General features: G+C 50.2%; 1 protein-coding gene across 1 annotated transcript in view; it reads left to right on the top strand.

Annotated features, from left to right (window-relative positions):
- Positions 1-22,499, top strand: part of Bcl2l11 (BCL2 like 11) — a 69,218-nt gene that overhangs the window by 9,772 nt on the left and 36,947 nt on the right. Inside the window, exon 4 of the mRNA XM_012515159.2 lies at positions 13,643-13,752. Coding sequence (XP_012370613.1) covers positions 13,643-13,752 — 110 coding nt within the window. The remainder of the gene's footprint in view (positions 1-13,642; positions 13,753-22,499) is intronic.

The raw sequence follows: 22,499 nt of genomic DNA, 5'->3' as shown, positions 1-22,499 counted from the left end.
GGATCACTTCTGCCTGGCAGGGACTGGGACGAGAGTACCTCTCCTAGTGGCTTGGGATCAGCCGGAAGATATGCTTCCCAAAAAAAAAAAAAAAAAAAAAAAAAAAACCAATGCCAATCAAGACTGTAAACTGGCTCAGTGGAATAAGCGCTTCCCTGGCAAGCACAAAGGCCTGAGTTCAATCCCCGGTTCCGAAAAAAAAAAAAAAAAAAAAAAAAAAAAGCACTTCCCACTGGCTACCCTGAAGCCCTCGGACCAGAATGTTTATTTCTCTCACTTTTCAGATAGAACAGGAGTTCCTTCCAAGGGTCACCCTCTCCCCCAGCCACTTGGGAGGGCCAGCAGCTTCCCGGAGCGTTGTCCCTCTGTGCTTGTGGAAGGTTCCCATTTGGAGACTTCTGCTACCACCTTTCTGGGTCACATGGAAAGTGACAAGAAGGCCACAGCTCACGCAGCATTGTTCACCTGCCTTGCTATGGCCAGGTTCTTAGTTATAAGACAAGGATCTGGGGGCAGCCAGCTTCTCTTCAGCAGAACTAGAAATCTATGTTGACGTGTATTTACAACTGGAACTTGTCTTGATCCCCTTGGCTGCCAGAATAGAGTACCATAGACTCTTGAGGCCTAAAAGCAGCAGAAATTTATTCCTCTTAGTTCTGTCCTCAGTCAAGGTAGGTTCCTGTGATGTGAGGGTCTCGCTTCCTCACTCAAAGGTGGCAGCTTCAGGCTATGTCCTCACGTGGGCGGAAGAGGTGAGGGTCTTGCAGGGTCTCTGTTGTAAGGCCACTAACCATATGGAACAGATGACACCTTCTGATACTGTCACCGTGGGGGTTAGGTTTCAGCATACACTTACTTAGGAGACACAAACATTAAGACTATAGAGTGTTGTTGATTGGCATTGGCAGCAAAAACTTGAGAATGTGTAACACATCCTTAACCGTTTGTTTTCATTCTTTATATGGAGTAGGATTTTTAGCATGAAAACTGAGATTTTAGCCGTAATCAGGCCACTGTCTTCCAGACCCTAAGCGCAGTGTCTACTGTCTCCTCCCGGGTGGGACACTGGCATGCCTACAGGGTGTGTTCTCTTGTACATGTCCTTAATGTCTGGGTAACAAGGTCAGATTTGACATGCCCTAGGGGAGCTTCTTATTAAAGAGAATCCAAAGTCCTGTTGTATCTACTTGGATGACAAAGCAGGAAAGATGGGTCACCTACTGCTTTTTTTGTATTGAGGTATGTGGTGGGAAGTTTGGGGACACCTGTCTACGTAGATTAGTTACTTGAAGGCTGGGCAGTGATGCCTAGCGCTGCCTGTCCTACTGTAAAGCCACTAGGATCTGTGGTCCTCCTGATCGTAGTGGGAGAGCCCCCCATGCACCCCAGCTCCCGGCTGCATCCCACCAGCCACGCCAGCATTAAGTTGTCTCCCTATGTTGGGCAGCTGCTGTCCGCTGTTATCCTTCGCAGCCATGGACACCCCAGCCTGTCCAGTCCTTTGGTTAGACCTCCTGGTCTGGCTGCGGCTCCTCTGCCAGTCCCATCTCTGTCCTTGGAGAGCACCCCGACTCCCGCCAGCTGCACACCCTCACTCCTGGCCCGCATGCTGACACAGAGTGGAGGCGCTGACCTTCCCTCCCCTTTGAGGAAATGCTAGCAGCAGGCAGCATACACACAAGAGGGTCATCGTAGCACTGTTTATACAGCCAGAAAACCAGTTTCCGCAGTCCCAGTGAGACAGGAGAACTCGAGTTATTCAGCGTCCCTTCCACACATTGAGGCGCTGTCTTTTTTCTAGTTCATAGAGCTATAATGGTGCTCCTGGTATGAGGTGAAGTTTCGTGATGTTACAGAAGAGATGTTAGCCAGTGTGGAGCTAAAGAAGTCATAGGCACCGCACAAAGGTTAGGAAAATACCTCAGCCTGTTTGTAGTGGGTTTCCTCGTGCTCGGGTCTGGGTGGTCTTGCCTGCACGCCTTGCCGCACCTGCCGAGCCAGCACACCTAGCATCTGCCATCAGAACAAACCTAATGATAACCATTGTAAGTTGTGCTCTTTGAGCTTGGCCTTTGTTACCCAGAATCTGTCTCTGAGCAGGGAAGGCCGTGGTGTGCTTTGTGTAGGTGAAGATTTCGTCCAAGTGACGTCAGGCTTTTGGCGCATTGTCCTCCTCCTGGACATTAGTCCTCTAATTACTCTTTCTGGGGCATCTGCTTTTTTAATTTTAGCAAGTAGAACGTGTCCATCCGGTGGGTGCCTGCTGCCCCCCTCCCGCCCCCACACGCACAGTCTGCTCATCACGGCAGTGCGGAGCAGGTCTAGGCAGGTCACCTGTTCCGCTGTCCACCCAGGGACCTCAGCCAGCCCCTCAGTCTGCCTAAACCTCAGGGTCTTTACGTGGTGAGGCCCACAGAGCTTGACTCCGCTGTAGGAGTGTTAGGATAAGCAGGTAAGCAGAAAGCGGCTGGTGGAGACTCCGGCTCTGGCTCTCGGGGAGCTTCCCAGGCTGTGGTGTAGTGTGCGCTTTTTGTTCTCCCTGGAAAGGTGCTGTCCTTTCAAGAATCTGAAACTCAGCCAGAAGGGAATTCGTCTGGAAATGTGACCGTAATTCTAACCTGCCTGGTCCCAGGGCAAACAAATGGGTGAAAAAGACAATCTGCGGATACTGACCTGGGAGGGACTGGGGAGGGGAGGGGAGGGCTGCACCAGCCCTAACCTGCTGGTGAACCTGAACCTCGCCCTGAGGAGAGCCTGGGCTCCACTGCCAAGTCCATGCTGCCTGGCTGGGCTTGGTCGGGGCACCTGCTGGAGACGACCTATTAGCTGTGGCAGAAATTTGACCACGTTCACAATTGTGCGTATGGAGCAGTGGAACACAGCGTGGCTTCTCACGTAGTGCAGGGAGTTAGCACTGGGAGTGTCCCCTCCCACAGGACAGTCCCATGGGTGCTGCCCTTTTCCCCGAGGGCAATTAAACTCTTTTGGTGAAAAAATAGCAGAGTATTAGCCATCCTTCTCTTAAATGTTGGCATTTCCTTCTGCGTGAGTTACAACTCCTTCCTGGTTGCTTTTGGGTTTTTCCCTGTGCAGAGGGCCTGGTGCTAGTTAACAGCGTAGACATCCTCTCCTGGTGGCCAGGCCTCTGTGGTTTGTAAGAACTCACTCACCACAAGGCGGGAGCCCCAGCATCCCGTGGGAAGCATTCACTCACCTGTGTCCTCTCAGGTCCCTGGTCCCGACCAGGACCATGTGGTTCATGTGTAGCAGTGGATTTGGCTGAGACTCCGCAGAGCAAGCCCCTTCCTGCTCCTGCCTGTGCCCGTCGTCCCCTGAACTGAGTGAGGGCCTTGGCGGGGTTTGGCCACCCAGGTGAAGCTGGCCGCTCTAGGCTCAGGCCTCTGCGCTCACAGTGATGGCTCCTGTCCCTGTCATGAGTGTCTCTGGACCAGGAGTGGAGGTTTCATGGCAGTTTGGGAGCAAGGAAGCAACCTGGGACCCCAGAAGAGGGCTTGGGTTCTGTCACATTTCGAAGCCTGGCCTAGAGTTTGGGTCTCTGCCCTGACACCTGCCCTCTGTCGGAGGCATAATGCTTGGTCCCTTTGAGCCTTGCTACCCATCTTGGGGAATTTTGCAAGTGAAACTTTAACACATTGACCATTTCAGATGAAGAGGGAGAGAGTGTGTGAAGTTTAAACGAGTTAAATGCAAACATTTGGAGCTCTGGGGTCCCTCCCTCAGCCCCCTCCCTGAAAACGTGTTACGTACCTGGGCTGGAGTTACTAAAATTTAGAAGCGCTTTATAGAAGAACTTAATGACTAATTTCACACTTCTATTTTTAAGATGCCAGTTAAAGCAGAAAGGGATCTGTTTCCCTTTTAAGACTATGTGGGAAGGTGCTTGGGGGTGAGTGAAGTGAGTTACTTTTCAGTGGCATAATCGGGCTAGAGAAGAGTCCAAGAAAGCTTCTGGGGACAGGGGTGCAGCTCTGGTGGCTCCGGTGCCCTGTGGGTGCAAGGGCCCTGGCTTCCATCTGCAGAACAAGTAGTTCCTTTTCTTATCGAGTCATCTGGTGTTCAGTTGCTTGAGAAATTTCTTAATACAAAGTAATGAATTCTGGATAGACACTATTGGTCTGTGAGAATTTGGATCTTTGGTTTACTCTATGTGATCATAAAGTCTATATAACTCATCAGAGCAACTTATAAACTAAGAGAGGTTGGTACCCATGGCAGGAACATGAATATTTGTGGATTTAAAAAGAACCAAGTGATATACCTAATGTGGTGCAGGGTGCCAACAGCACCCTGGGTCTACTTGGGCTTCATGGGGTGCAGCTACGAAGGCCACCACTCTGCCTTTAGAGCGCAGGCCTGCAGGGCGGAGTTTATGTTCTCTCCCTTCCCCTCTCGTAGTGTGGTGGGAAGGATGGCATTGGAAAATCGCAGTGGGCAACGTGCCTAGTGCTGGCCTTCCCACTAACCACAGCCTTGGGGCAGGCCCTTAAGCCCGGCGGAGGACCGTTGTCCTCCTCTGGAGTAGATGGTGTCATGGCCACTCAGTGGCCAGGGAGTGCATAAGGCGGCAGAGCTGGCCAGCGGCCCTTCTGCCCTGAGGTCAGGAGAGGGAAGAAAGAGGAACCTGAAGAGGTACCAGAGCTTTGGAAGGTGGAACAGACCTGTCCCGGAGCACAAGTTCTGCACACCGTAAAGTCCCTCGTGTGCTTGCCATTCCTTCCCTTCTGGCACAGAAGCTGTCTTCTGCGTGGGAGACATGGCACAGCCATGTATGTGACACTTTTTACAGGTCACAGCCTGGGCCAACCGAGCCTCCAGCAGACTTGGCTGCATGGAGCTCGCAGAGTGCCTTGGACACCAGCTGCCCCCTGCTCAGCCACTCCTTACGCCACTCGGACTGCTCACAACCTTTCTGTTTCCTTACTTTGAAAGCAGTGGTCAGTTCTTCTGACACTTATTTCTGTTTTTGAGAGCTTATGTCTCCCTGTGCCCCATGCCTTTGGTGTGCGTGTGCTCCACATCTTGTTCAACACACACACGCACGCACGCGCGCGCACACACACACACACACACACACACGCTGTCTAGGTTTCCTGGGGAGCAGTCACATGGCCCTACTGGGACAGACGCGTGCTTTAAGGACAAAAACTTAAACCATTAACCATCCAGGCACAATGATTGCATCTTTGTGATTATGCAAAATAGTGTCTGGAATTGAGGTAGAAAGTTTTGTTTTTTCCTTTTATACAAAATGAGCTAAAAAGAGGCAGCTGTCTTCTGTGAATTCGCCTAAGTGGGAGGCTTTCATTGTGTCTGGTCCGTACCGTGTGTAATCGGTGACCTTGCATCTGTGTTGAATTAGACCTTCACTTAGTACATATATGGCTGCTGTACATTCTAACTTTAATACGGATAGGCTGTTTTCTGTGTCTTATTTAAGAAACAGTTGAAGGGCTAGCTTTTAAGGAGTCTGGATTTGCTCTTGTTTTTGATCCATGGCTTTCGGTCTTTGCTATTGAGATGAGAGAGATGTTTGAAACCTTAATGTGAATTTAGAAGAAAAGATATTTATCACCTGTTTTCTACTGGTGGTATTAGATTTCATGGGGAAGAGACACGCTCCTTAGTCAGAAACTTTTATATTTATGGTATAAGTTCTCATTCCCTATCTTATTTATGATTAGAAACAATTTATGACTACTGAAAGCTGGCAACTCCAGATTCCTTAAAACTTTTTCAAAGGCAGTCTTAAGTGAACTAACGAATATGGAGTTGCGCATTTACTATTTAAAGATCTCTATAAAGTCTTGCTTTATGTAGTTGGGTTTGGGATCTTGATGGAGTGACTGGTGAGGTATGTTTTCCGAATAGGAAGTTGTTGACCCTGACAGCAGAAGGGAAATGGGGTTACTTTCTTTGTCCTAAATAAGTTCAGGGTTGATCTTCATTTTGCCTGTACTTAGTCTGAGGGTTTTATTCTTCGCTGTTTTTAGATGGCATAGTCAGATCTTTCAGTCCTCAGGACATTTGGGAGCCAGAGCTATCTCAGGAACCTGTGGGATGGGGTCAGTGCAGACACGCCAGGGAACAGAAATGCCTCACATCTTGCCATGCCATTCTGAGTTCAGGATACCACTGTGTCTTGTTTGGAGCAGTAGTTCATGGCCAGTGGAGCAAAGGGGACAGGATGGTGACGGAGTGGCTTTGCAGGGCAAGCTGTGGCACATGTAGACAGAGGTGGCCCAAGACCAGGTTTGGGGCATGTGGTGGCAGCTGCATTGCTAAGGGATGATGTTGGAGAGAGGTTATGGATTGTCCTCCCTTCATAGGGTCTGTGTCACAAATGGGCTGGGGTGAGAAGAGAGCATTTCCGCTCCTACGAGGATGAACCCTGAACACGCAGGGGCCTTCAGCATGGACTGCAGTGACTGAGGAAACAGCCCTGCCTCTGGATGTGGCACAGGGGCCAGGATGTCCCAGCGTCCTGGTGCGGAGGGCTCCTGCCCAGGTCTCCCACCTAAGTTGGAGACAGCATTAGAGCTGGGGTCCGTGTGTGCTCTTGGCAAGCCCTGGTGTGTGTTGAGAACAGCTCAAGAATCAGGGCTTTGGGGACTGAACAAGCAGTGAGTAAGGAGGTAGAGCCCGCTACCCATAGTGCCATTAACTTTGGACTGTATCATAAGAAGCAGCTAATGGGAAAGGAGAAAGCCTCCGGGACTCTCGCTCCCAGACTTAGTCCAGCACCACAGCCCTGGCTAACTTGGCACTTCCAAATGATCAGCCTAGAGGTCGATGAAAGCAGCTTGCTCTGCCCTCCTAACTCATGACCACGTAAAGGCAGCCGACAGTGCACGTTGGGAGAGGGAGCAGAGAAGCACCGCCTCCATCCGAGTACTTTGTCACTGGTGGCTTTCTGTCCTAGCGCGTTTCTGAGGCACTGCCTTGCATTCTTGTGACAACCTGGGCTTGCCAGAAGAGTGTGCCAGGGAAAACTCCATTGAGGAAATGCTGAGTTATATAATGCTACACACTCTAGCTTTTTGTTTGTAATAGCTTTCCTTTCCATTCAATGGCCCCGTGATGGAAGACTTACCAAGAAATGCAAAGTTGTAAGTAAAGGAATAGACCTGGAGGGAGGAACATGAGGGGTGTGTGTGTATGTGTGTGTAAGTGTTTGAAATTGATTTCTGACTCATAATTCTAGAACCATCAGACTTGTGGATCTCAAGTAGGACAGACCCATCACAGTGTCAGAGGCTCACAGGGAGCAGACAAGGCCCCTGGCGTTCGGGAGGGCTTCGGGAGGCAGCCTCCACAGGCTGCCTCATTGCTTCCTTCCTCTTGTGAGCTGTGGATAGCTCTTGACTCCGAAAGATATTTTGGAAGATGCTTAAGTAAGCCAGTCATTGAGCTGAATAAACATCCCAGCATTTTTGTTCCCCAAATAAACTTTGAGCTTCAAAGTGGCCACCCGCAGAGGCAGTGTCTCCTCTAGGCATTTTTGGGGGTCTCTCTTTTGGAATTGGTTTGAGGCCATGCGGAAGTGGTTCCTCACAGGTCCCATATGGCACTGGCTGGTGCAATCTGAATCTCCCTGGGGAACGGAGATGGGCGACCCTAGGAGAGCGGGGGGTGGGGGGAATGACTGCTTTGGAGCCCCAGAGCCTGTGTGCCAGCGGAATGTGTGTGCACTTGGCTAAGTGTGTCCTCCTTTGTGTTTCATACAAGCAGCTATTTTTCTTCAGAATCACGTCCCATGTCTCTTGGGAGACCAAGCAGTCCTTTCTCAGTTCTGAGTGCAATACTGATTGAGCTTTATTCCCATTGTTAGCTTTAAAATCTGATTTTGAGTCTGTCCGAGTGTTTGTGGATGACTGGCCATCTACAGACTGCGGTACAGGGGGACGTGCTCCTGCCAGCGAACCCTCAACATCCGGTACCACGCAGTGGTAGGCAGGGACTGACACAGGAGCCACCCTTGGCAGTGAGGGTTGTGCCCACCTGTACCCAAGCTGAGCTTGCAGCTGAGCCTGCACCCAGCACATGTGCCCACATCATCAGGGGTCATTTCCCAGGCAAGGAGGGGCAGGACTTTGAAAGAGTGGCTGTGAAGGTCACAGTGGGACTTTGGTCCCTTTGAACACCTGCAATTTGTGACAGTGTGGTGGAAGATCCTGGCCATGTAAGAGATCGGGTTTAGTTTGACAGTATTGGGCTCATTACAGGTTGACAATCTCTCGTGTTTTATTTCCCTGCCTGGGCTGACAGCTCAGTGGAAAGTCCTTCTCAAAAGCCCCAGCCTAATTTCACTATCAGCCACTTAACCACATTAATTGTCTTCTGTTGTTGACTTTTTAAATTACTGTTTTGGAAAAGAGTTCTGTGGCGGAATCAGGACTGTTTGTTTGCTAAATAACACTCATTTTTGAGTTGCTACAAGTTCCCAGGTGTAAAGCCTTCCTCTCCTCCCTCCCTTTTACCATGTAAAAAAAAAATGCTTTGGTTCCACCTGATGGTATTTTTGCCATAGGAAATGTTGTTACCAGTAAGTTCTGGATTCCAAACAGAATAATTCCTAAGAGCCTAGATGAAAATTCAGCTGACATAGGACACAACAGAATTGCCCATTTCTAATACTCTGTGTTAGGAAAGTTGTCTTTGGTGGCTTCTGTGTTCCAAGTACAGGGAAAACTGGACCCTGGCAGTCCCCTCTGGCCCAGGCTGAGACTGCGGGGCTGGTGGCTTTTGCCATGGATTGGACAGCTTTGGAGTCAGCGTCACTATTAAGAGCACCTGATATTTCATTTTGTTTTCTTAAAGTTTAAGTATTGGATTTGTGGTGTGAAGTGCTTTCTTAAACACTGAAATTCCATGTTCTCAAGGTAAAAATGCTCTTCTCAGAATTTCTTCTTTGAAGAATTCTTTATTATTATTATTATTTTTTTTTAGTACAGGGTCTCAGTGCATAGATCAGACTCTTAGTGATTGGCCTGTTTTCAGCCTCCCAAGCAGGTGCCACCAGCCCAGTCTCAGTTGCTTCTCAGTGTACCCGGGGGCAGGGCAGGCAGCTTTGGGGTTCCCAGGAGGGATCAAACCCGGCCTCCGAGCTCTGCCTAAGCAGACACTTTAGTCCGCTGACCTATTATCTGGCTGGCCTTTCTAAGTTGAAAATATGACCTTCCTTCTTAGTATTAAGAGCATTAGTTTCAAATGAGGGGCCAGTGTTACTGACCAGGTAGCAACACCTGCGGTGGCAGCGGATTGCATATGGCAAAATAGCATATGGCCGCCGTTCCTTGCTCTTGTAGCCGGGGAATACCTTTGGAGTCTCTGTTCTCTGGCTGTGAGTGGGGGCACGCGGATGGAGTCCCAGGGTGAGCTGAGGAAGGTCGCCTGCTGAGCATGCCAGGTCTGTGGCTCCAGGTACACACTCCTTGCCACTGTAGTCTGTGCCTTGGGTGATGGGTGACTGGGACAGAACTAAGCCACCTGGTACTACGGGGTATAAATACCTTAATTCTGCCTGAGCCGGCGCCACTGTGGAGCTGCCAGGCCGAAGGTGAAACCAAATGTGACAGTCACTAATATTATGCCAGTGTTAAGTTTAGGAGGGCCTTCCCCACCCCCTACAAAAGATACTATACTTAGTCACTTGAGAAATAAGCTGTGAAATTTATGCTGAACAGTGTACTGTATTAACAGATTAAAATTATTACCCCTAGCCAGGTGCGGTGGTGAATGCCTGTAATCCCAGCACTCTGGGGGCTGAAGCAGGAAGGTCACAAGTTGGAGGCCAGCCTGGGGTACGAGAGTGAGGTCAAGGCCAGCCTATGCTGGTAGTGAGACCCCGCCTCAACAACGGCAATTACTACCCTTTTTAATATGCAGGGAACTGTACCTCTCTGCCCTTGCAGGTCAGCTGGCCAGTACCCAGGATACCGACACCCTCCTGCCCCAGGCCTCAGAGTTTTTTTTAAAATACTCAAAATCAAATTTTGGCTGCCTTCTCCCGCTTTCTCACCCCGTGCTACTGTGTACACACTGCCTGTGTTACTGCGGAGTGAACACAGGCCATTCATTCTACGTTTATAGATTCAAGGAAGAATTGTATTTGCAGCCAGCGGCAGTAAGGCATGGACTGGAAGCTGAAGCCAGCCTGGGAAGCTTACTTAGTGAGATACTGTCCCAGAGTGAACCGATCTTTAAAAAGCCTGGGGATGTAGCTCCGTGTGAAGGCCCTGGATTTAGTTTCCAGTACTGCTGAAAGACAAGCGTAATTGCTTTTCACAAACTAAACTGTTCAGTGAGTGATGGAGGCTTGCCTAGCCTGCACCCATCCCTGGGGCTTACCCCAGCACCAAAGAAACGAAATAAAAACAATAGATAAGGGAGGGTGATAGGGAGGTCTGATCAAAATAGGCTCTATCTGCATGTATGAAAATGCTACAGTGAAACCCAATATTTTGTAAAATTAATATGCACTAATAAAAGCAGACAGTTATAGGTGCGGTGTTCAAGTAGCCCAGACCTACCTGCCTTCTCTGTTATTTACATTGTACAACACTGTTTTGTAATCAGTTTTTAAAATGACACCTAAGTGAAGTTGATAGCCTATTTACTAATCTATAGCTGCTGCCAGCAAATTATAATGTATGCTGGGCCTGGCCTGCACCATTCTGTGGTTAATCTAACTCTCCAAGACAAGATCAGGGCCCCCGGGGTATCTCCGGTTGTTTCTCACCCTTCCTGCATTTTTCTCAGGGTCTGGTCTCTGGGTTATCTGCACCAGAACCACTTAAGGGCTTTAAGATTGCAGCCTCCGGGGCTTCTGGGACACTCCCACTGGCTGAGGCTGACTGGAGAGAACTCCTCCTTCGGATCTGTTTACATCTGTGTATTTAACTAGCAGTTAGCTCCTCAGCTTCTCTTCCCATAGAAGAAAGAGACCATCTGCTTATCTCCTTAGCCAAAAGCCGAAAGGGCATTTATCTCCAAGATGAACAGTTGAGTTTGGCCACTGGGACCTGTAGTTCCCCTCAGAGCTGGGCTGGGTTGCTGTGTTCTCTAGGTAGGAATCTTGATAAAGCCACTTCTGCCTGGCTGGCTCTTGTGGTGGTGCTTGGAGTTGCCAGCCCCACATGAACCTGGAAAGTGAGGTGTTAGTAGGATCCAGCAAACCTCACCACCAGTTCAGGGGCAGTTGACCAGGGCAGCCGTTTCGGTCTGGGTTTGCACTGTGAGAAATGTGACGCCTACTTCCAAGTATCTTCGTCCAGAAGAAACCTGGCGGTTGCTTGAAATGCAGCTTTTAATTCACAAGAGCGTATACTCAGGAAGCAGAGCTCAGAGCCCAGTCACCTTCTGGGAGGCTTGGGCCCCACAGCTCTCTGTACTCCTTGAGAATATCAGCAAATTCTCCATTTGTTAAGCACCGGGTCCCTTGGCCCATAGTTTTTACCCCTCCACCAGCTTGAAACTATCTCTGTTTCAGTGACCTTTCTTGGTTTTTCTTCTTGGTTTTTCTTCTTGTTTCAGACTCCAGGGTTGAAGGCAGATTTCTCTCAACTATGGCCTGAGGGAAGAAAGGGGTGTCCTTTTCTCTAGCTTTGTGAAAGTTGAGGAAAGAGTACCTGGTTGTTAATAAAAGGCCAATAATGACTGGGTATCTGTGAGGGTTCATCTATGAAGGACTGAACCCAGGAGAAATCAGGGTGACATGGTGGCATTGTATCACTGAAATCCTGCCTTGTTTTCTTTTTAAGGAACTGATTTGTTCTGGTACATTTTACGTATACATGATGATCGCATTCATTGAAGGGAATTTGTACCAGGGCATGATATGACTTGATTGTTTTTGTTATTTTCCCCATTCCCTTACCCTTCTTCTTCCCCTCCTTATTTATAAAGGCATTGTTTACATTTTTGAAATCTTTTTCTGCCAATGATTCTTGTTTGTTTCTGCGGTACTGGGGATTGAACTCGGCACCTTGCACTTGCGGGGCAGATGCTTATGCTGCTGAGCTGTGTCCCCGGCCCCTTCAAGATAACATTTTAGTAGGCTTTACAGATTAACATTAGAAATACTTGTGTGACAAACATATGACCTGAGTAATTGTTTATGATTAGATGTCAATTCATGGGCATCTCTGTGTGATCCTAAAAGTGTCTCCTGCCAGCCTCTGTCTTCCCCACCTGTGCTGCCCTTAGCAGCTCCCCTGGCCAATTCACAGGGTGCAGGGACTCTGGAGAGGTCTGTGTGTCCCCACCCCTCCATGCCTGCCTCTCCAGAGCCCTAAGACTCCAAGGGATCTTTCCTAAATATATTTGAGTTGAGGTGAAAAAGGCAGGAAAAATGGAGCCAGAATTTTTAGAAAAATGGCAACAACTTTGATGTGTTCATCTTAACCTGCTTTTAGAGAACTAGGATTTAGTATTAATTTTGTGGACCTTTCACCAAAATCCAAAACAGGAAGCTGTATTCCGTGTTCCTGTGAAATCTGAGGTTCTTACATACTTGGCGGTGGCTAAGGACAGCACGCGTGTCTGGCTGTGACTGCCTCGTACGTGCGCTCACAGTAAGTGCACAGAAGTTGAACACGAGTAGCAGTTGAAGTCCCAGGTCTTATCTCTCTTCCTACATGTGGGGCCGAACCGTTCTCCTCTAAGGCTGATGCCTTTCTGTAAGGTGTGTGAATAGTGCTTCCCTGGTGTGTGATGGGACCGTGAAGACTCGGTTTTGTTCTTCATGTTTGCCTGTCACAAGGCTTTTAGTGGTTTCATTAGCCAACAGATAAATGTCGCGGGTGTGGATGTTAGTGACGCTTAGTGAAAGGACCAGCCGTCCTCTCTTCTCTCCTTTCCAAAAGCCTTGGCTCCTTGGCCCCGAACACTTCCTCTCCCCATGTGGTGTTTGCAGACTTGAGCTCATCTTTATTGACTGCATTAATATTGAAGCAAAACATACAGTTGTGCTTTCCTGTGGCCCTGGGCGGCGCTTGCTCAGGAAGACTGGCTGTTTGTGTCCCCAAGCCTACTTCTGTGGAAACCAACTGCTCCGTTTTCTCATCCGTCCCATTTTCCTTTGGAAGGGACCGCTGTTCCAGCTCATACTCCTAGCTAGTGGTTGACATTTTCCTAGGAACTTTGACTTGTCAAAAGATTAAAATGATTAATTTACTGACAAACTTAAATTTTTATATTCTAGTATGTTCCAAGTCTATCCTCCCTCCCTTCCTTTCTTCCTGGGCTAGAAAAGGAAGAGAACGTAGGGTCTCCCTTGTGTGTGCTGGGCAAGCACTACTGCTGAAGGGCAGCCACAGCCCTTGAGCATGTTTCTCGGGTGATCTTCATTGTACCATTCTTCTTGAGTCTGTATAAATGGACATTTTTAATTCTTGCCGTTCTTAACCTCCAGTGCTGTAAAAGGAAATTAATCTACACCCCTGTTCTTTGGGCACACTTACACAGCAGGCTCTGCCACTGTCGGCTTGAGTGCATGCTTGGGGTTGGGTTCTAGAAGCTTCCAGAAGCAAGTGTGGGGGCACAGCATCTTGAACCATACGAGTGGAACGTTTTCAGGGCCATGTGGACCCGCGTGTGACTTCTTGTCTGCTTATCCTCACAGCTTCCATGAGGCAGTCTCAGGCTGAACCTCCGGACCTGCGCCCAGAGATGTGGATCGCGCATGAGTTGCGACGCATTGGAGACGAGTTTAATGCCTCTTACCCGAGGAGGGTAAGGACGTGTTTGCTATTTCTCTTCCCCAAATGCTCCCCACCTCACTCCATACTATAAGAGACAAAATGAAGACGAGCAAGGACTGCATACTGGTTTTGGACACGAAGATATCCCCTACATGTGACTGCCCCTTCTTTTGCCTCTACTATTTTCCATTTGTTTTATGGCTGAATTTCATGGCTTAAATCACTTAAAAACATATAGTAGGAAGCTGCAAAGTATTTCATGAGCAGAAACCTTAAAACATCAGTGCTAAAAGTGGAAGTTATTTATAGGCTTTGAAAGACTCCCATGTGTTTAAATACTATGACTGTAGTTTTCAGTCCATGGGAAGCGCTTCTGCAGAGCTAGAATGTCAACGTGCGTTGTCACTGAGCTCCAGGGAGCAGTGTCAACACTAATCTAAAACTCCTGCCCTCTGCAACTGCCCTGAGCCCACGGAGGGAGCTGTCCCTCTTAGGCCTGCGGTGGTCCTTGCGCATGTATGATGGGAGTGGCTAGGAGGCCACTAATCAACGGTGTGCAGTTTGGGGTGGACAACCTTTAAATAAAGGTAGTTGACTGCCACATAAATTTGGAGATGGATTCTTGATTCTCACCAAAAAAAAAAAAAAAAAAAAAGTGTAAATGCAGTGTATTTAAATTTTTTTCTTTCGTTTTCATTTGGTAGAGTGTCCTATGACTGTTGAGACCCCTTTTCTGTATTGAGGATGGTTTAAGTGGGTCAGTTGTGAGTGACTGTCCTCTGAGGGCCACACTGACAGTTGCGGGATCTGAATGATGGAGCACGTTCCTTGAGACACCTCGGAGATTCCTGTTTATCAGAAAGGAAGGATGCTCATCTCAGTTTATGGGCGACGTTATAGTCCTTCATACCATTATCTCATTCTGTCACTTCTCTTCTGGCTTTATTTATTTTTTTCCCTGAAAATTACTGTCTCATAGAAAGTGCCTCTTACTGGTTGTAAAATCTCTTTCCCTTCCTTGACTTGGGTAAAGTCGTGCTGAGAATATCCTGGAATTTCTGTCCTACTTTAAGTGCCCGCCCTGGGCCCCGCCAGCTGCTGCTGCTGCTGCTGCTGCTGCTGCTGCTGCTGCTGCTGCTGCTGCTGCTGCTGCTGCTGCTGCTGCTGCTGCTGCTGCTGCTGCTGCTGCGCGAGTAGCTGTCCCCTGCCCGTCACTTTGAGTCGTTCCTGGTTTGCTCTTGGTGGTTAACACTGCTCGCATCTTCCGTGCACTCTCGCCAGGCCGCCTGGCGGCGTCTCTGTCGGAGCCTGGCCTTGCACGCCAGCTTCTCTTCCTGTCGTCCTGTGGGTGTGTGCCCATGTGCCTGCTGGAAGTGTGCTGCAGTTGTAGCTCTGTCACCACACAGGAAGTGTCACACTGAGGAATGGGCTGAGGACATGCTCCTGATGCCGTCTTCAGCCGGCCCGTGCCTGCAGACCTCCCTGCCACGGGTGGGCTCACACAGCATAAGTACTCAGCAGCCCACATATGAAGTGGTAGATTTTTTTTTTTTTTTTTGAAAGTTGGTTGATGCTATGATTTACTATTAAATTACATTCTCCATAGTTCTTAGGAGTTGGGTGTTACTGCACGCGGCTAGCCTTGGTTCTCAGTGGAAACGGGGCTGCAGTATGTTTGGGAGGCTGGCCCTCATGCTGAAGCCAGGAAGACGCGGGCCTCTCCAGAACCCGGGTTCTGGGCTGGGTCCAGCAGGTCAGGTCACTTCTGAATCAAGGCAACACACTACCATCATGCTGCGCCCAGCATCCCCTGTCTTGAAGGGGCTTTGCAGGTTTCTTGGGGGTGGACCTGCCTGGGGGTGGGGCTGCCTGGTCCCAAGTGTCCTGGAGCCAGGAGCTCGGCACTCAGCTGTGCCACACAGCTCCCGCTCTCATGCCCTACACAGGCCTGCTGGCTGCAGAACTGTTGTAAGAATATTCTGAAAAGTTTCTCTTTCAACCACAAAGTTTGAACTCACAACTCTACAAGGCTTCCCCAGGGCCTGCTGAGATCAGCCCATGAGTACAGGTCCCTACGGGGATGAGACATAGGCTAAAGCTAGAAGGCCACCCGCCTGTCCCCTGACAGAGGCTGTCCCGGTGGTGGTGCGCGGTTTGTGATCTTACCTTGACATTGAGGCTGAGGCTGTGCACAGCTTCTGTGAGCGTGCATGTATGTCCTCACTTCTCTTCCCAGGGTTGTTTCTTGGAGTCTTGTGTAGCAGGGCATCTAAGAAGATCGTCTGTTCTTTCCCATGAGACGACTGTTCCCCATGCTTTTGTCAAAACAAATTTATGTTCGGCTTATTGGACTGTTTTGCAAGATTTTATAATTGTGCATTTTTTGCATATCGTAAAAATATAATTCAGTGCTAAAGTGCAGTCACTAAGAAAGGACTTCAGCTTTCCTAGCAGGCTGGGATACTTCCAGAAAGGACTAGCGAGATTCCAGGCTGTAACAGAATTTCTCTAAAATGAGGACAGAAGAACTCTCCATATTGAATATAAATAGCCAGCTCAGAAACTGGACTCTGGACGTCTGGACTGTGGCACAGTGACCCCCAAAGCCACCAGCGGCTGTCCTGATAGTTGTTAGGTTGGAGCCACCTGGTGTCGGTAATGCTGGGGATGGCCCATCACGGGCGCAGGGAGGTGGCACCGGCCATGGTCTACAGTGTCGTGCCTTCAGATCACCTGCCGGCTTTGCAGGGTGCCCGTGTACTGCCACGCCGCTTCACAGTGGTTTCAGCCTCTTTATGCATTTCCTCCTGTCTGTTTTGCCTGACACCGTTTCAGAACCTTCCTTAAAGCATTGCTCTTTCATAGCCAGAGCCTGACCAAGCCCGACAGGGTGCTTTCCTGTTTTTCCAGTTAGAGAAAGAGGATGTCTTGCGTAGTTGTCAGTACTAGTGGTGGCCTGTGGTACAGGGCTGCAAAGCCAGACCTGAAGGAGGCGAGGGGCACATGGCAGGTGAGCGCGGCTCTTCACCCCTGGTGTCCCCCCTGGCCACCAGGGAGCTGGCACAGAGCCTTGCTGCTCCATGTCAGTGAGAAGTTTTGCCAACTTTGCTCTAAAAATAACTTCAGGTTTCCATCAGTGTTGAAAGAAAGGCACAGAGAACTCTGCTAGTGTGCCACCTGCGAGTCCCCAGTGCGCACAGGTTGTCACATTTGCTTTAACAGTGCCCCTGTTGACACATGTCCGTACTGTTTCCACGTGGTACCCTTGCCCTGGCTCTTGGTCCTTCAGTATTTCCTAGGAAGAAGAGTGCTCTCCTGCGTAGCCACAGCCTAACTGCCAAAATCGGGAAGTGAACTGTGTCCCACTGCTGTCATCTGATCTACAGACTTCAGCTCTATCAGTTCCCAAATGTCCTTTGTAGACCCACCTCACCAAAAAAGAAAAAATAATAATAATTACAAAGGTATTTTCTGGTGCCAGATTCAACCTAGGGTCATTCCTTGAATTTTGGTGCCTTGTCCCTTGTTCCACTCATTTGGCACCGCTTCTCAGCCTTTGCCCTTGTGACAGTGCCCTTTGTGAAGGAGCTGGAAAACCGTAGCCTCAAAGCAGCTGGTTTGCCTGATATTTCTGCATGATGCCATCACGGGCTTGGTACAAAAATGCTGCTATCTTTGTCCCTAGTACCTTGGCTCCAGAGTCACATGGTGTCCCTCTGTCCCCTTCTTGGTGCTGTTCAAGGGTGGTGTCGTCTGCTATAGAGTTAACAGTCTAAATCATTTAATGGCAGCAAAGAGCTTGTAAAAGAGGGGGAACTTTCCTCTCCTCCATAATTTGTTTCCTTTGCCTTCTCGGGTTTGTGGCTTCTGGTGTGTCCCGTGGGTCACTGTGCTTGAGTTGCTCTGTGTATATCATGTACCTTGATACCTTGGTGTCTCACCCACTGGGCCGGTGCGGCCCGCTGAACCTCAGTAGCTGTGAGTCAAAGCCCAAGCCTTGGGGTTTGATGAGCCCTTGGAGGTGTTGGTCACTGGGTTGACGGCAGCCACATGGTGTGCTGTCTCTACTTCTTGTGTCCACCTGGCAGCGTGGGACACATACACAGGACTTGTAGGGGGTGGGCAAGCTGGGGGACACAAGGATGCCAGGGGCCTGGAGGGAGGAGGAGATCAGAGACGCTGGCTATCTTGAGGTGATGGACGGATGAACCCTTGCTTTTAGCAGAGCGGCAAGGTGTGTGTGGCAGCAGGACAGCTGGTGCCACGAAGCCTCCTCCTCATCCTGGGAGGTAGAGAGCCTCAGTACAGAGACAGCCAGATTTCTGTGTTCAGAAGCAAGCCTCACTGGTTCCTTCCAAGACTCCGAAACTGCACGAGGGCACGTGCTGGCCTGTCTGCTGCAGGTGACGTCAGCTGGTGCAGGTCATGGCCCTGTGCCAACGTGAACACTGGCTCTGAAGGCCTGGTGTCCCTTTGGGTGGGCATCTTGACCTTGGGGCAGTGGAGGAGTGTGGGCCCTTCAGAACTTGAAGGCTTTTTGTTTTCAGAGTTAATGAACCTTTCTGCAGCCCTTACCGGCCCTTACTGCTCCTGGGATCTGTCTTCTGGGCCGTGTGGTCTGTGTTTCCAGCCAGCGAGGCTGCTCGCGGTGTGTGGTGACTGGGGGATGCTCCAGCGGTACACAGCCGTGGACAGCCATGAAGGAAGCTCCGATGGACTCTGCAGATGGGGCAGGAAGTGGATGAAGACTCATCTGATCACAAGAAACAGGGCATCTTTTGTTTACACTGCCTACTTCCTTCTCTGTCCCCGACATGTGTGGGCATGAATTGATTGAAGTTCTGTAGACCAAAGTGTAGCCCTGAGTCAGAGAAAGCAGAGGGAAGAGGTGGCCTGCAGAGGAGTTGTAATTAAACAGAAGCCGAACGGAAGCATGCACAGGGTCCCTGCATACCCGTTTGCTGTACTATGACAAACTTAATCTTTATGTGACTATCCCTCCTGAGAAGTAGGATCCTCTGTGCGTCCTCACAGTTCCTTCCATAGATCGTGAACCTGTGAGCAACGTTCAGTGGAGCAGCCCCGCCTGGAGGTTGCTTGGTGACCAGAGGCACCAGAGATGCGCGTCCTCAGCATTGTTCCTCCAGGGCCTTCCTTAACTGACTAGTGGAATTTCATTTAAAAAAAAAAAAAAAAAAAGCTGCTTTCTGCTACTGTCTGAAAAACAACTCATTAAGAGGCTATCAAATATGAAATTCAAATTAGATCTAACTCATAACACGGAGAGTTGCCCAACTTACAGGGATTATGGAATGGCACTTTTCACTGCAAAAGCAGTCATGGGGACCAGAGCTAAATCTGTGCTTGTCGTTGGTGACACCATTTTCAGGTGTTGAAAGGGTTTTCTTTGGACTAGAGGCTCCTTTTAGGAGCCTTCCACACCTCTCTTGGGACACACCTGGCAGTGCTACCAGTGTGGTGGCCAGAAGCTGGTGGGCACTTAGGTTTAGGTTTTTTTCCCTCTATGGACTTGTGGGGGAACTTGTGTTCAGAGTCTCAAAAGGGCTTTCTGTGGCTTGTTGGGGACAGAGTGTGTTCTCCTGGGACAGTAGGACTCTTGGAGAAGCTCAGTGACTTTGGAGTCAGACCTTAGGCCCTGGCAAACCAGGGACTCTGTTTGCCTATTTGTCTTTTAAATGCCGAGGAACCGCTTGTGAAGCAAGCGTGTGTTTGGCCCCTCTGGCGCGTGCTGCGTTGTACACAAAAGTGCGAGGAGGTGGGGCGCTGGGTGGCTGGCTGGGGCAGGCTGGGTGCGCTGGTGTGCATCCCCACCACGTGAGGGTCCCCGTCAGTCTGCAGGTGCTATGCCTGCAGGCTGCTTGCCCATTAGCATATGACCAGGAGAAGATGCAGGTGCCTGAAGGGGACTCCAGGGAGGTCTCACGGGGTGATTTTTTTCACGTCTGGAGGAGGAAATGAAGATGCACACAGAGGAAGCCTTGGCCCTCTGCAGACACACAAAAATAATAAGCTGCTTATGTCACCCTTGGCAGGACTCCTACCGGCTGAGCCAGGGCGGATAGGGTTTGGTTGTGGTTAAGGTGCGTTACGTCTCACTTAGCACTTTTCTGAGGCCCGAGCACTTCAGAACAGAGTGTTCCTGCTCCGCATCGAGTGGTTCAGCTTGGGCCTCACAGAGCTGGAAGAGCAGGCTCCGGCTCCTCGGGGGCCAGCCGCAGCCTTCCAACACGGTGGTCAGGAGTCAGTCACCCCAGCCAGCAGCCAGCCCTGGCCCTGGGTCCTGGGGTCTGAGAGCTAAAGCCCCCCAGGCAGCAGTGTGTGGTGGGCAGCTGGAGGAATATCGGGTGCACACAGCCCCAACTGGGCGTGAACCTGAGAAGTGATTTTTAGTCCCACAAAATGCTTTAGCTGAAATAGTTTTCTTGAAATGGCTCATTGAAAATAAGATAAAGGTTTGGTTCATGAAAGCACAGTTTTTATGTGACCTTTAAAGACCTCGTGGTCACCGTACCAGCCTGGCCTCAGCTTTGCTCACCTGCAGTGCTGGAGGCAGGCTCAGTCCTGGTGTGCGCGGCCAACCCCCACCTTGTGCAGCTGTGTACCACCAAGCTGTTAGGCAGAAGCTATGTAAATGAAATGCCCTGGTTGCCATGGTGATAAATAGACATCGAGTTTGGTCTTCGGATGATGTCCGTTCAACCTGACAGGCGCAGTGTGCTCTGAAATTTGAACCGAGGTGGACTTAAGTTTTCTGTCTGAAAGTGGAGAGGAGGCCCCTGGGTGCTCACGGCTCACTAGCCCTTCCGCCTGACCCCTGTCCCACTTGGCTGCCGTGTAAATAAACACAGCATGGGCTGTGAGGTGTGAGAAGGCAGAGGGACGCTGCGGTTCCAGCCTGCACATGCCAGCAGGGTCTAGGGCTCTGCGTGCTCCTCGTGAGCACTAGAGGAGCGGACATCACCTTCACAGTCGCCAGGATCTAGAGCAGATTCCCTCTGTCCTCCGTCGGTCCGCAGTCCAGAATTCAGTCTCCTAGAGCATTACCACTTCTTAGTAATAAATCTACATAGGAAGGGGAAAGCGTAAGATGCCTTTGGGCTTCAGGGTTGAAATGCCGAGAAGCCTGTTCCTGATCGAGTTAAGTTCCTCTGCGTCTGGGTTGTTAACCTAGCCCCGCACCAGACCTTTTTGTTTCTGAGAATATAGAATTGAACCAGCTCTGATAGGATGATGCAGATACTGGCACATTTCCTTTGTTACGTTGGCTGCCGGGAGACTCCTACCTACTTCTGCTGCTTGAATCTCACTTTGGTGCTCGGATGAGTCTTTCTTGATGTGATTTCTGATTTCGCTTGACCTTTGCTTTTATCGTGCCGTGCACATCTGTTTTTCGCTGCACACTCCTCCCCCCATCATGGATTTATTTGGCCCTGCTGGTGGAGCCCAGATTCGTGGGCTTGTCACCTGCACTGGCTAGACAGACTGTGAGCTGAGCTTTGGAATCACTTGCTGGGGCCTCTTCTCCCTTCACGGCGTACTCTGAGGCATGCTTCCAGTCCGAAGCAGAGCTTCCTTCCTCTCGGAAGAATGAGGGGCTGCCCAGGCTCCAGGCTTGTGCCAAAGGAGGAAGGTGGCTGGGCTCCTGTCTCAGTCATGCTGATGCCCATGTTACATCTCCATTTTGGGAGCGTGAGCACGGCGCTTGGTGGGTTCTTGGCAGGGGTTGTAGACTGGGGGCGTATCCCAGCCCGCCTCCTCCAGCCAGTCAGAGTGGGGAGAGCTACACTGGCATATCTGCCACGTCATTTCATTGAGCAGCGGCACTAGGTAATTCTGTCCCTAAGCTTGGGCACCCAGGGTTTGAAAGGCTGCTCTACAATAGCTGACCTCTTCAGAACAAAGCCCATCTCCCTCTGTGGTCTCCCTCTGCAAGAGAAGGAAGCCAAACTAAGAGCTGCCCCTGTGGGTGGCTAGTGCCCCCTGGCCAGGCGCCTCGGGCAACCTAGAGTCTAGTTCCCTTTTGTTTCCAAGCACCTGCTTCCCCTGATAGAGCAAGAGAGCATTGTTTCACTGTAAATTTTGGGTATTAAGATGTAGTTAAATTCTCTGTGCACTAGATGGGCTGTCCCATGCATATCTTGGAAGGATGGCTCTAGAGCTGGGGCTGCAGGTCAGCTTCCGCTTGCCTCCAGTCCCCCTCCTGCCCCGTGGGGTGCATCTTGGGGCATCCATGCTGCTGTCCCCATTCAGTGGTCTTCTCTGCACCAGCTGTTCCCCTAGGAAGTGGGCTCGAACCCCACTCAAGGGCATTGCCATGACCCCGCCCACCCCATCAGTGTGTGGGAGTCCCTGCAGGCACACTGCCAACACTGCTATAGAGATGGAGGCATTTTACATCTTAAGAGCAGAACGCCTGTGGTGTCCCTGGAGCACCCTAGAGACACCAGGCCCTGTCTTTCCACTGGGGGATGAGTCCGTGGGGGAACCATCCTACAGCTCGGTCATCATTCATCTCGGTTTATTATGAGAAATCAAATCCCTTCCTGCCACTTACTCTACGTCCCCGGCTGTTTGCCCTTCCGGAGCGCAGTTCCAGCCCAGAGGCCGCTCACTGCCGTCAGGGTCCAGGGAGGATTAGCCCTGGTGCCCTCCTGCCCGGCTCCTCCACCCACCTTCCCAGACACACTCTGCTCTCTGCCGTCTCATTTACCTCTCTATTGTTCCTGTCATATAATTGGGTTTATTATCTTGGGCTGG

Source organism: Octodon degus, unplaced genomic scaffold (assembly GCF_000260255.1).
Source record: "Octodon degus isolate 3935 unplaced genomic scaffold, OctDeg1.0 scaffold00052, whole genome shotgun sequence".
Lineage (NCBI taxonomy): Eukaryota > Metazoa > Chordata > Mammalia > Rodentia > Octodontidae > Octodon > Octodon degus.
The sequence above is the reverse complement of the archived record's forward strand: the minus strand, read 5'-3'. Positions and strand labels throughout refer to the sequence as shown.